Source organism: Staurois parvus, unplaced genomic scaffold, assembly GCF_062004578.1.
Source record: "Staurois parvus isolate SC_StPar_1 unplaced genomic scaffold, SC_StPar_1.0 ptg002140l, whole genome shotgun sequence".
Lineage (NCBI taxonomy): Eukaryota > Metazoa > Chordata > Amphibia > Anura > Ranidae > Staurois > Staurois parvus.
The window spans coordinates 1937161-1951487 of NW_028319936.1; the positions used below are offsets into that span (position 1 = coordinate 1937161).

Genomic DNA, 14327 nt, shown 5'->3' on the forward strand with positions numbered 1-14327 from the left:
TCTAGTGACTATTCTCAGCAGACAGCACCTCCAGTGAGTTTACTGATTTATGATACACAGAAGTTCTAACCTTAGACATATAGGTCTCTCTATACTTCATAGCATAACATAACATAATTTGAAACTGTCTTTCAGTTTAGGCTTCTTTTATGGTGTTGTATTGACATGTTTAATTGATTTATTTGTTTTACTATACATACATTGAAAAATTGGATTTCTGAAGGCTGCTGTGAACTACAGCATACTGCTTTTTAAATAAGCTCTAAAAGACTCCTTAGAATAATGGTTAGGGCCAAGATGTCCTAGAGGTAAACCATTACAATTGCAATGGTTTCTGCTTTGGATGTCCAATTTCTTCTTTTTACATAGAGCTAAGCATTTTTGTTTGTTTTAAATTTTCTCGTTTATGACATGCTGAGAAAAAGGAGTGGCCATCCATGGGTCTCAGTTTTTTTGATAATTTTTCCATGTGCTTAAAGCCTGAAGCCCAATTTCTTTCATGTGGTCACTGAGTTAGTTAAAAAACATCTCTGACTACAATAGTCAGCTCATAGCAGTACTTCTTTTCCACCGCAAGAAGCTTCTTCTGGGTGGAATGACATTCAAAATCACTTAACTCAGAAGACTGCTTAAAATACTATGAATGTAGGACATCATGGACCCACCCTGAGGGCTGTCAACATGGAGCCCTTCATTTACCACCCACCATTGGGAGAAGAAGTAGAAGAGGACCATTAGGTAACCAATGTAAACCCTTAAAAAAATGTAGATGTATTTTTAAAAAACTGCATAACATACGGGGGCATTGAAGATGAAACATGGCTGGGTCTTCCAACATGACAATGATCCCAAACATAACACCCGGGCAACGAAGGAGTGGCTTCGTAAGAAGTATTTCAAGGTCCTGGAGTGGCCTAGCCAGTCTCCAGATCTCAACCCCATAGAAAACCTTTGGAGGGAGTTGAAAGTCCGTGTTGCCCAGCGACAGCCCCAAAACATCACTGCTGTAGAGGAGATCTGCATGGAGGAATGGGCCAACATACCAGCAACAGTGTGTGCCAGCCTTGTGAAGACTTACAGGAAATGTTTGACCTCTGTCATTGCCAACAAAGGATATATAACAAAGTATTGAGATGAACTTTTGATATTGACCAAATACTTATTTTCCACCATGATTTGCAAATAAATTCTTTCCAAATCAGCCAATGTGATTGTCTGGATTTTTTTTCTCATTTTGTCTCTCATAGTTGAGGTCTACCTATGATGCCAATTACAGGCCTCTCTCATCTTTTTAAGTGGGAGAACTTGCACAATTGGTGGCTGACTAAATACTTTTTTGCCCCAATGTAAGTGTAGAGATGAGGAATTCTGACTTTTCTCTAACTTGCATATCCTTCATTCCTTTCCAAGTCAGTGTCTCAGAAGTCTTGAAGCCAGATACAGCCAAGCAATTAGCATTTCTACAAGGAGGTTATCAATGGCAGCTTTCATATTTTTTATAACAGGTATACTTTAGACGATAATATGATTTGTAGGCATTCCATTCCAAGATTGGATAGTACAATAGCAGTGCATATTTAGAAATAGCCACAATAACAAATACTAGAATGCTGGCATTCATGATGTCTGTAAAAAGAACACATCCAATTACAGTATATTCTCACTGGCCATATAAGCCTTTTGTAGGTGAGCCACTTAGTGGAGATCGCTGTTTCAGTGCAGACAAGGAGCATTGGTTGAGACTAAGGTGAACCTGATGCTTTACCAAACTTGCCTTATTAAGCTGAGCCTATAAAATAATAAAGTGAACTTACCCCTACTGCTGTCAGTAGATTCTGCTCTGCAAAGTCCAAACTTGCTGGAGTATGGATTTGTTGCAGTGCTTGCTGTGCAGAGTGGTTGTTCCACCAAACCTACACAACACTGCATGACTCAGTGGTGATGTAGGATCAGCGGGAAGAACCACTGAGTGCTGTAGGGGACACAGTAAATTGATACTCCTGGATGTATCAATATTAGAAGAAAATTTCAGAAAATTCTACTGATTGACTTCTGTACAATCGCCCTATCAGACTTTCCCCACTCGATCTGTGCTGCAGGCTATAGCCTGCAATGCTCATAAGTGTATTCTGATAATGGGGCAGTCTCCCCACAGTCAGAATACAATAGCTCAGTGGGGAGGATTCCCCCATTCATATTGACTGTGTGGATGGGGGAATTGGGTCAGTTTCTTTCTTAAATCCACTGGTTGAATGAAAATAACTGACCAATCTATGGGCCACAAGGAGACGGCTTGAAGGGGTTAACAATTCAATTGTTCCCTTTACAAATGAGTGAACACTGAGAATAAGAACTATACTTCAATAGAAGCAGACATGTTTACTCTTTAAATGTTTGGATTTTATAATACAACTATTGTTATTTGTATCTGTATGACTAACAATTTTCTTATTTGGGTCCTTGGGTAAAGCGTTTTAGAACCCTAGCTGTATAACATTATACAGAATGAAGCACAGACTGCATAACATTGAGTACGACTGAAGAAATGAGTTTTGAGAACATATGTAAACATTTTAAAAGTGAGAGCAAGTCTGAAAAGTGAGGAAGACAATCTTAAGTAATCCATTCTCACCAAGGGCTTATTCAACCCTTAAAGTCACTTTGAAAAGAGCGGAAAATTGCTTTCCAGAGGGTGGTAGAGCAGCAGCTGCCAGGCATTCATTATTACTCATTATACTACTGCTTCCTAAATGCCCTTTTTGACAGCTGAATTGGGATTTTGTATGTAAACACCATGCAGCAACCGCAAACCAAGACTTTGGCTTGCAGTTGTGGCATGGCTCTATTTACATGAATGGTTCATGTTTACCAATAAATAAATAATTTGCGCTAGTAAATGTGTATAAATATATAAATATATATAAAGAAATCATCAAATCATAAGTCCAGAAAAAAATATATATATATGCCAATACCACAAAAAAATAAAAAAACTTTTAAGTGCAAAAAACTTTTGTGCAAAAAAAGTGTCTAAATATGAAAAATTTCACCAAAAAACCTTGATAATATAATGGCAGATCATCCATAAATATATCTTCAGAAACGGAAACTCTGCAACACACCGATCCTCATCGATCGAAATAACAGGATGAAAAACTTTGTAATTAATCGAAAATCCACTTCTCCAATAGATAAAGGACCACCTTCAAACGTATCCATGGGGGGAAATGCCAAGCACTCGAGAGAAACAGAGAGACTTCATGGTGCAATATTATAAAAACCAATTCCTTTATTAGGTACTCATTGCACTTACTCAAGAGGTGTCCCAGCCGACACCAGCATCAACAGCATAACAGCAATCACATAAACGAGCCTGGCTACTCAGCACATGCGCAGTAGCTGGCAGCCAAAAACGTAATGACGTCACATCAATCAAGCTCCACCCTACGCGTTTCGTCATCGACGTCCTCATCCGCTCCGTGAGGACGTCGATGACGAAACGCGTAGGGCGGAGCTTGATTGATGTGACGTCATTACGTGTTTGGCTGCCAGCTACTGCGCATGTGCTGAGTAGCCAGGCTCGTTTATGTGATTGCTGTTATGCTGTTGATGCTGGTGTCGGCTGGGACACCTCTTGAGTAAGTGCAATGAGTACCTAATAAAGGAATTGGTTTTTATAATATTGCACCATGAAGTCTCTCTGTTTCTCTCGAGTGCTTGGCATTTCCCCCCATGGATACGTTTGAAGGTGGTCCTTTATCTATTGGAGAAGTGGATTTTCGATTAATTACAAAGTTTTTCATCCTGTTATTTCGATCGATGAGGATCGGTGTGTTGCAGAGTTTCCGTTTCTGAAGATATATTTATGGATGATCTGCCATTATATTATCAAGGTTTTTTGGTGAAATTTTTCATATTTAGACACTTTTTTTGCACAAAAGTTTTTTGCACTTAAAAGTTTTTTTATTTTTTTGTGGTATTGGCATATATATATATTTTTTTCTGGACTTATGATTTGATGATTTCTTTATATATATTTATACACATTTACTAGCGCAAATTATTTATTTATTGGTACACTTTATATATGGTGATTTTTTGCAGCTGGTACACTATTAGTAAGTTATATAATTTTGACCATAGGCGCTATTATTAATTTTTCTTATTAATGGTTCATGTTTGTCAACTATTTTTGCTGTGAAGCAATTTGTACAACCCTGAGTGTCTGCATGCTAACTTTTAGGTGGGAGGTCATAGGGCAGTAAAACTGAGGCTCACCTATTTTTACCAACCCCACCCCCCTTCCATTTGAACTAGGCTCAACAAGGAATATTCAAAGAATTGACTAAGGCTTTTTGCTTATACCCCTTTACTGTTGCAACACTATCTGAATTGCAAGTTGCGACGTATGAGAAACAATTAGAGAGCCAACTCTTGGTTTCACTAGTATTATTATTATTATACAGTATTTATATAGTGCCAACAGTTTGCTCAGCGCTTTACAATATAACGGGAGACAATACAGCAACAATACAGTTCAATACAAGAGGGTTAGGAGGGCCCTGCTCCTTGGAGCTTACAATCTAGTAAGTCTCTTCCCTATATTAAGATGCTACTGATGCCATTGAAGCAGGAAAGGAAAACATATCTCAGTTACACCCATCCTGTGAAGGAAGACAATATTCTTTTATTGTTGTATAACTGCCAAATTAATGTCCCTATTTTTGGAGAAATGTTGACTGACTATGCCTGTTATCATATATTTGCCTACTTCTCTGTAGGGGCACCTAACACCTAAAACCATTGCATAAATATTTGTTTTCTTGTGGGCGGCCTGTATTGAAAATTATGGCGTTGGTGTTATTGTATCTCTACTAATCATTTTTCCTTCTCTGGCAACGTTAAAAAGATTTTGAATGGTTACAGATTTTTGGCACCAATAAGATACTTGTGCTTGGTACACAGATGTTAAATGGATGAATTGATTCACTGGGAAATGTAGAGTACGACATATGTTTTGAATTGCATAAAAATTATAATCTAACTTCCTCTTGTTGTAGTATCTGACACAAAGCAAAAGTGACCTGAGTTCAGAATTTGACCCACTTATACACATTTGTGTTGCTTTAAAGTGGAACTCCAGGAAAATAACAAAATACAGTGTTGAAATAGATAGATGTTTACCTGCTAAAGGGTTTCTAATTCTGGTTAGCCATTCTTGTGATACACACACCTATTTAGCAGCCACAACTTCATTTAACTGCATAAAATTATACTTTACCAGTATGGTGTTTTATTAATTTTATCTCCATATATGCCAATCTTCATCAACCCATGTCTGACCCTTGATTATCATCAAACAATATTTTATGTATGTTCCTTAAAGAGGACCCAAGTTCCATTCACCCATATGGACTGACGGGTGTAAACAGACTTGTCCCTTTTGCATCCTTCTACCTCCAGTCCGATCCATCCTCCCCTGTCTAGGCAAATCAGATCTTATGGCAGTCGAGAGTAACAGACAGCAGAGTCTGTTTACTCCTGGCCACTCATAGAGCAGAGCAGACTGTGTCCATGTCCAGTCCTAAAAAAACTGAACAGACATGGACTTGTCATCTGCCTGCTCTGCCTCGATCAGCAGGGGATCAGCAGACAATTCCCTGCTGATCTCAACGGAGTCTGTCCCGTGTGAAAGGGGCCTAAGAGTTAGCACACGTTTTGGTTTGATGGAATGTATTTAGCTGATTTAAACAAAAAGTTCAGTTCAGCATTAATGATTACAAAACTGCATTTATTTGTATCATACTGTATACTGTATATCTACTTCAAAAAAGAGGTTTAACATACTTTTTAGTGAATACATTTTGAAGTAAATTAAAGTATTCACCTTATAGTACATTTTTATGTGACTTTAACAATTTTATTACAGTTAGTTTTAAGAACATACCATAGGCACAACTGAAAACGAGTTCAAATGTTCTACCCTAGTTAACTAAGCTGATGCCTTCACTTTGTACAAAGCTACCAGATTTTGCACCAGAATATTTTGTATGGTCTGAAGATTTGGATCTGTCCATGGACTTCATTGAAAATAACAGCCCTTTCTAGCCTAATTCTCTGCACATGATAGTTAAACACTGATTAGAATACAAGATTTCCTCTTTTAGACAACCTCAGTTTTTATAAATTTCCCTAGCGCTCCAGGCAAGGACTGAAAGATTCCCACTGTACAGTCCTAACAAACAAAGGAATGTAGTGTGACCATCTCATTTCACCCTTCTGGCTTGTGTCTTCCCACTTCAGAGGTGGGAATGTTCAACTCTCTTCAGGCAGTCCTTTTAACCCTGATCCTGAGAAAACATAGGGGATAAAGCAGATCCATTAATAGTTATTTATCAAATGTGAATTAAAAGGATGACCCCTATAGGTTTAAATAAGTATATGAGTACATGCACACTGCAATTGGATTGCCTATTTGTTATTTGCAATGTGTTTGCATTCAGGTCCTTTGGTAATGGTTCTCCTTAGAGAAAGGGAAAATTAAGGTGTATTACAAACAACAATAATTAACTTGCATTTAAAACACTTAAATTGGACATGCATCTTTTGGAGCTGGATAATGTTTATGGTATTAATTAGCAAAAACCTGATGATGATAATGATGGTTATCAGAGTGCACATCACTCTTCTTAAGCTGACAACAAATTGCAACTGTACAACTTTCTTATTGTATAATTGCATTTTGACTAAAAATTGTACAATTTTGTCCCAACCTTGAAAAATGGACAATGGTTATTTCTGCTGTGAAGAAGTCTTGTTTCCAGCAATAGTACCTACGAGGGGCGGACTGACAACTCATGGGGCCCCCGGGCAATAGGGGATCATGGGGCCCCTGTGTCCTTGCCCAAACTCAAAAAAGCCTATAAAAAAGGTACCAGGGGCATCTCATGGGGCCCCCTACTGACCCCGGGCCCTCGGGCAGTGCCCGAGTTACCAAATGGTCAGTCAGCCCCTGGTACCTACAACCTCCTGGCTCTAGGTACATCTTGCTGTACTCTGAAAAATTTGTTCCTGAGTCATTCAGTGCAACACAAAGAAGGTCTACTGTCTCCAAACAACACTATCTAGCAGTGGCCATCTTGTGCAGATGAATGCAAATGCAAATGCAGAGCCAAGCCATGCTGCTAGAGACAGTATTTATCTTCAGAAAACTTAGCTCATTGTCTTCAAACTTTTAAAATCTAATTCTGTCCTTTAGAAAAACAATTAATGCACCTATATTGATTACTAGAAAACTGTGCATTTTTTTTTACTTGGAACCTGCAAAGAATTGAAACCACCATTAGTGGGTCAAAATGCTCTGACTCCTGCAGACTTTTCCTCCAGCTACAGGTCTGTAGCTTGGTATAGACTTTGAATTAAGGGGCTAGAGGTTGTATCAATGGACTACAAGTGCAGAGCTGTCTCTGTCTAATGGAAAAGAGAGATTGCCATGATTGGAGGATATCCAGCCATGTGACTCTGACAGGTCATGTGACCAGACTCTCCTACCAATTTTCTTTTATTTACAGACAAGCTATTTATTTAATATTGGTCTGCCAGTTTCAGAGTTCAGAGGCTAGCAGAGTGCTAACCACATCTGAAAAGCACAAAATGGTGCTTTATGAAAGTGTAGTGTAGTATGTTTTAAGCAGCAGTATAGCTGCTATCACGTGGTGATATCTGAGTGCACTTTACTCAATCAATTACTGTTATGTTGTTCACTTGGTGATTTTGGTGGATCAATAAGGATTTTGCACTTCATCATAATTTTCATTTTTCAGTTGGTGGACTTATGTCAAAAGATTTAAATATTTGTGTATATCTACAGTGCTTTATTTTGTGTCATATTTTCACTCTGCTAGAGTGTTTATATATATATATTTATATTTATTTTTTTAATTCTTTATTTTTTTTCATCATTGTTTCACAAGGTGATTATTGCAGTATAGCATTAGTGATGTCATACTACTGCTTTAAAAATTGGCTTCACAGTAGGTTGAAGTTGAGAAAAATTTGTACTATACACAGTTATAAATATACATAGGTCTACTAAGTTGATTGGATGCTGTACCTAGGGTAGACACATTTGTTCTGGTAAAATACAGGATGGGATGGGAAAGGGGGGATTGCTTAGAAGGCAGCATTAAAAACACACAATTTCTTTAAACAACGTGTTTAAGAAATGCCTTATATCTGCATGTGAAGTGGTGCACCTGTTAGATGTACTCTTGCAGAAGTGACATTGAAATTCAAAATCCTTGATCCTTGATAAAGGACTGCTATGGATTTAGAGAATCCAAGGCAAAAGGAAAAAAACAAAAATTATGTAGGGTCCTTCCCAAAATCCATACCAGACCCATAGTCTGATGTGGATTTTTAAGTGAATTCCCATGCAAAAACAAGGGCTTGGTATGGATTTAAAAGGGGAGCCAATGCAGAAAAAAAGCAAGAAAGTGCCTCCCCCCTCCCAATCCATACCAGACCCATATCCAGGTCTGCAGCTTGGAAGGCCAGAAAAAGGATTTGCTGGGAGTGTACAAACCTCCCCACCCTCCAAACCATACCAGACCACATGTCCTCAACATAGGGAGAGTACCTTACCAGAAACCTCCCCTGACAAGGCACCATGTCCCCATGATAATGGGGACAATGGCTTCATCTACACATCCCTGGCCCAGTGGATGGAAGAATCTTCAGAGGAGGATTTATCACAATCTGGAAGCCCCCTTTAAGATAACGTGCCCCCAGATATCTTCCCTTCCCCATATGTGAAAGAGAATAGGGTACATAGTACCCCTTTTTACTCATTTACAAAAAAAAGTACACATATTACACCCACACCATGACAAAGACCTTCAATAAAAAACTAAAAAAGAACCCCCCAAAAAGTACAATTGTCAATCTTGTCACCCAGCAATGTAGATCCATAGTCAATCATGATAAGTGGTGCCCCAATAACAGCCCACAAACAAAAACATGACGATCCTTTTCCTGCTGGATTCTCACTATGAATTACAGCTCCCCAGCTAGGTGATGAATGTCAACAAGCCAGCCAGTGACATCGAATTACATCACTGACCAATTACAACATATAATCATGACCAAATGTGGTCACTATCGTCACTCAGGATCTCCTAACCAGCTTGTTTACTATGTAAACTGAAGATGCCATTTAGTGGCGGTAGTCATACTGCCATTAAATAGATAAATTCCATGTACAATACAGGACAAGCCATGTCCTGTATTGAATCAATATAGGATATAGCATTTTACTCTCTAATTCTTGGCAATCACATATTATATTGGACGGGTGACAAACCTTGCTGTACTCTACCTTAACCCACTTCTTAGGCTAATCATGATACTTTATTTTATATATATATATATATATATATATATATATATATATATATATATATGTGTGTGTGTACATATCAGAATATATTAGGTGTTTTTATATGAATTCAACCATTATCTGGTCACTTTTTATTGCAGAGGAAGTCTTTAATAAGTACCTGTGAGCCTAATAAAGACCATCCCTCATGAAACTGTTCTCCCTCATACTTACCTATGCATCTATGTTTTTGTTTGCACTGCAGCAAAACATAAGAAAATAAATCCTCTGTGTAGGTTTGCCATTTGGTTGGCATTCTTTTTTAGGTTTTTATATAAATGTAACCTTTCTCTAGCCACCTCCACATTTTGATCATAAATTATAAAGAACTAAAATAATTAGTACATTTAAATACAACCAAAAGTACATTCTATATAAAGGCATTCTACATAATTCTGAACATGATCTGTCATATAGTAACATGTATGAAAATACAGCATCGCATATCTCCCAAAGGCATTATTTAATTTCAAGATCAGGACACAATTTAATTTGCTAGCTGCTAATTCAGTAAATGTCTCAAGTTACTTTCTGCAGTGCAGAATTTCACCCAGCTGATTCCTGGAAAACACCCCAATCTTTTTTCCTGTGTATTGACGTTACTGTCTGTTATTCAGTGTGTAGAATATTTGATGTGAGATGATTATTGATTTAGTATTATATTAATAAATCCTATGCTTTACTATTTACTATAAACAATGTGTCCTATGTACCAGCAATAGAATGGTAATATTTAGAATGTGACTAAATCATGACATGCTGAAAAGCAGGATATTTTATATATTTTATAATTATATTGACAGCATTCAATTATTAATTGACTATTAGTGCTGATGTAAAGCCATTCCAATGCATTTTGAGAATTGCATTTAACAGTTAGCGCTTTTGTTGTTATGGGATCAAATATCGCTTAAGCATTTTGTATCAAAAGTCTACATTTTACATTTGATCATAAATTTAGCTGGCAATTATGCAAATACACTGTAAATAATACATATGTATTTTTAATGCATTTTTGGTTGCCTTATTAACACCAAGAAAACAGTATACTTTCAATTATTTGGAAAAAAACATCTCCTAGAGGTTATTTTTTATTGAAAAAATAAAGTGTGGTTTCACGCATAACAATTATCCAAGCAAGCTTGGATTAGTTAGCTAATGTGCACTTTGAAAATAATATTTGCATATCTGGAACAGCTTTCAGTACCCCTTGCTTTGCCCCCATGCTGGGCCAATCTGAGAAAGCTCTAAAACTTTCAGACTGATCGCTCCCACATCCCCATACCTTTATTCCTATTAGTCTCTCAATATGATGGGTCCATCAGTAAGATGTGCTGCCTCACCGAGCAATAGGAATGTGCAGGAGACAGGAAGCCATAGGCAAGCTTTACTTTAGGAAGTACCAAAGCTTTACCTCTCAGAATAGTCCAACATTCTGGTGAAACAGGGCTGTTCCAAAAGTTGCTGGGAACCTGCATTTCATACCAATTACCAATCAGCAACATACGTAACAGGACATCTCTGTAATTTCTATTGTTTTTGTCTTTGCACTTTTACTTTAGCTCTTTCATTTATAAATATTATCCTTACATTCCTGTAATGTTTTATATAATACTTATTCTTTTTACACTACCAGAGGCCTGTTTGTGTTCAATAAACAGATGGTGTAAGTTGATATTATTTTCACCACATTTTCCAGCATCATGTGATAAATCTGATCTGTTGTTGACCTGTTCTTCCAAAAACCACATTGATAGTCTCCCAAGATTTTTTCAACATAAGCTTCTAATCTAATTTCTAAAATACTTGTTAGTTTATATGTGATGTTTAGTAGGGAGTTTATGAGATAATTATTTTGTATTGTTTCTTTTGCCTAGATTGGGCAAACAACTCCCTTTTCTGCTTTTCTAACTTTTGTGCCTCCTTCCGTAACTCATCTCTTTTATTTATATGTATACCTCCATAAAACAGCCCTCCAAGTTTTGTCAGTTCTGAATTTATGGCAGATGTTCAATGGCTATATCCCTTCATATGATGGAACTTTCTATTTTTGGGCTAAAAAAAAAATTCATTTTGAAATTCTACATTTCTTTGACAGTTCTTAAAAGTATTCAGTAATACTAAATACTGTCTTCTCTTTCTCAATTCAATTTTTAACATTATCTGTGGTTAAAACGTCTTCTGTATTATAAAAAGCTAATTGAGCTGATTTCTATTTTTATTTACAAACAGTTCTTCTGTTTTTTTTAAAGTTGTTGTGAAGGAAAAAGGTTTTTTACCTTCATGCATTCCATGCATGAAGGTAAAAAAACTTCTGTGTGCTGCTCCCCCCCACAGCCTCCCTAATACTCATCTGATCTGCCTCTTGATCCAGCAGTGTGCATGGTAGCCTTGGCTGTCCTGGGTCTCTTTTTTCACTGGTAGAGACACAGCAGTGGGAGCCATTGGCTTCACTGCTGACAATCACAGCCAGTGAGCTAATGAGGAAAAGGTGGGGGGCGGAGCTGATGTGTCCTTTGGATGCATAGAGTGGGGCTCATGGACAAGCACACACCAGTGTCCCCATAGCAAATGGGTTGCTATTGTGGGCACTGGTCAAGGGGGAAAAGCCAGAAGCACCGGTGGAGGACCCAAGAAAAAGAGGGTCAGAGCTGCTCTGTGTACAACCATTGCAAAAAAAGAAGCTTTAATATCACTTGAAAACTTCTGTTCTTTTGAATATTTTATTCCTTGTCTTATTTTTCTTTTTTCAGGTAATTAATGTATCCCTTTATCTAATGTCTCTTTATCCTGCAAATACAACCATTTTTCTTTCTTTCTCCTTGCTAGTGGCCAAGAACATTTTTTTCTGAGTCTCTTAATACTTCTGTACTTTCTTCTCTTTCTTATTTATTTTCTGCCTTCTCTGTTTTAAATAATTTTCCACATTGCAACTTTATACTTTAAGTCTTTGTTGTTTATATGTTCATACACATTTTTGTCTGTATAAGTACCATAATATGTTGTGACTCAAATCATAGTTTGGGCATTCATTATATTTCTTCTATGCCTTCTATCCTTCCACCTTCTATTAGCTGTTGTTGGGTCATATCCATGCTTCTGTGCATATGTTTTTATCTTCTCAGTCTGTACTGCCTATTTTCATACATTTAATCAAATACACAATCAAACAATCTTGTTTGATTACCATTGCTTACTTAATGCAAATTGAAGGAGCCTATTGTTGGTTTACATGCTTCATCTTTTCCCATTTTAGCATTCATATCAGCTAACGGTATTGTAACATTATACTTAGTATGTGGGTAAATCATTCCTTACAGTTGTTTATAATGTCCAGATTGTTCAAATGATCTTCTCCACTGCTTCCACAGTTCATCAGCACTTATAACTATTGCAGTTATTAACAATGAAAGAATGAATATTTTATAACCTATTCTTAAAATGAACCTATACTTTGTCTTTGAAGGCAAAGCAACAGCTCCAATTCAATATCAGCCTTACCAGCTGCACAGATTTACCTTCCATTTGTTCTACTGCAGCTTCATGTTGACTTCAAGAGTGAAGGAGAGTTAATCCTGTGTAAATTTCACCAGTGACCAATCCCCAGACATTATCAATGTCACATAGGAGGTATTTTCTTCACTGCCTGTTGCTGAATACAGTGGACGGGGGAGCAAAAGGAATGACAGTACATGCTGCTGTTGGGATGGCAAATAAAATAAACCCATTGCTTTGCCCTGGGCAAAGCACAAGTTTGCTTTAAAGCACACAATCTTACATGTGCAAATCCAGTTACAGTTTGTTTCATTCTCCTTATCACAACAAATTATGTTCCTAATGTGTTAGTTCAATGCCCCTATAGAATACTGAATAGTTGTCAGAATCTATGGACTCACAACCTTTACCTAGTATTTCTTTACTAGCTATAACTCTTCTTCTGCAGGTCCCTAAAGTGGAACTATAGCTGTTTTTAACAAAATTGCGTGCAAAATATTATTTGCTATGACATTTTCACTTTAATTTTTCCCTTAACTTAAGGCATTTTCTGGTAAAAAAAAAAGTCACAATTTGTAACATGGGGGTACAGGACAATAAAGAAATTGAAATATGTGAGACAATTAGGTTTTACACTTCACAAAACATACAGGCTGAAAGGTTTTATACCCAACCCCTAAACTAGATGACTAAGCTGTGCCTTTTTGTTGGGGTCATGCCTTGAGACTATGCCAGCCTGGGTGGTAATAACAATAGGATATGATATAATACATTATGACCTGGCATTATTTAGTAAATTTCATTAGGGAGTTTTTTTCATGTGGTCATGAATACAAACAAAATGTAAATGAATATCTTGCCTCATATGCAGAGCAGATGCCTTTGTGTAAGCTTTGGATATCATTTTCTAATTTTACACATAAACGTGGTTTCAAGTGTAGCCATAAAAACTTCATCTCTTTACACAGCTGTCATTTATCATTAAGTACCTATCTTGCAAAATTGCTGTGCCTGTCTCCCCCCACCCCCCCAATATTTATATCATAGCCTCTTGCATCTGATTACATTCATATTTACTTCTGGTTATTTCAGGGCACCGACAGAAACTTGAAGAACAGGGGAAGCATTTCACAGAACGTTATAGCGATCTTGAACTTATACGGCGGCAAAGTATAAGAGTTCAGCCCAACCCAAATCCACGACCATCGCTGACTAACCCAAACCCTTTCAGCAGCCAAGCCCAAACTCAAATACAAGGTAAGATGAAAAATCCTTTGTTTCAATTTTCTACATGGTCTTGAAATAATGTAGTTATTTTCTGATCTAATTTGTCTTACATCATTTTAAAGTACTTAAAGAGGTTCTTCACCCTGTAAACAAATACTGTAGCTGCTGA

At 37.1% G+C, this 14327-nt stretch overlaps 1 protein-coding gene across 1 annotated transcript in view; it reads left to right on the forward strand.

Moving 5' to 3' along the window:
• Positions 1 to 14327, forward strand: part of RUNX3 (RUNX family transcription factor 3) — a 177035-nt gene that overhangs the window by 142338 nt on the left and 20370 nt on the right. The window contains exon 5 of the mRNA XM_089665191.1: positions 14024 to 14188. Within this exon, the coding sequence (XP_089521317.1) occupies positions 14024 to 14188 (165 nt within the window). The remainder of the gene's footprint in view (positions 1 to 14023; positions 14189 to 14327) is intronic.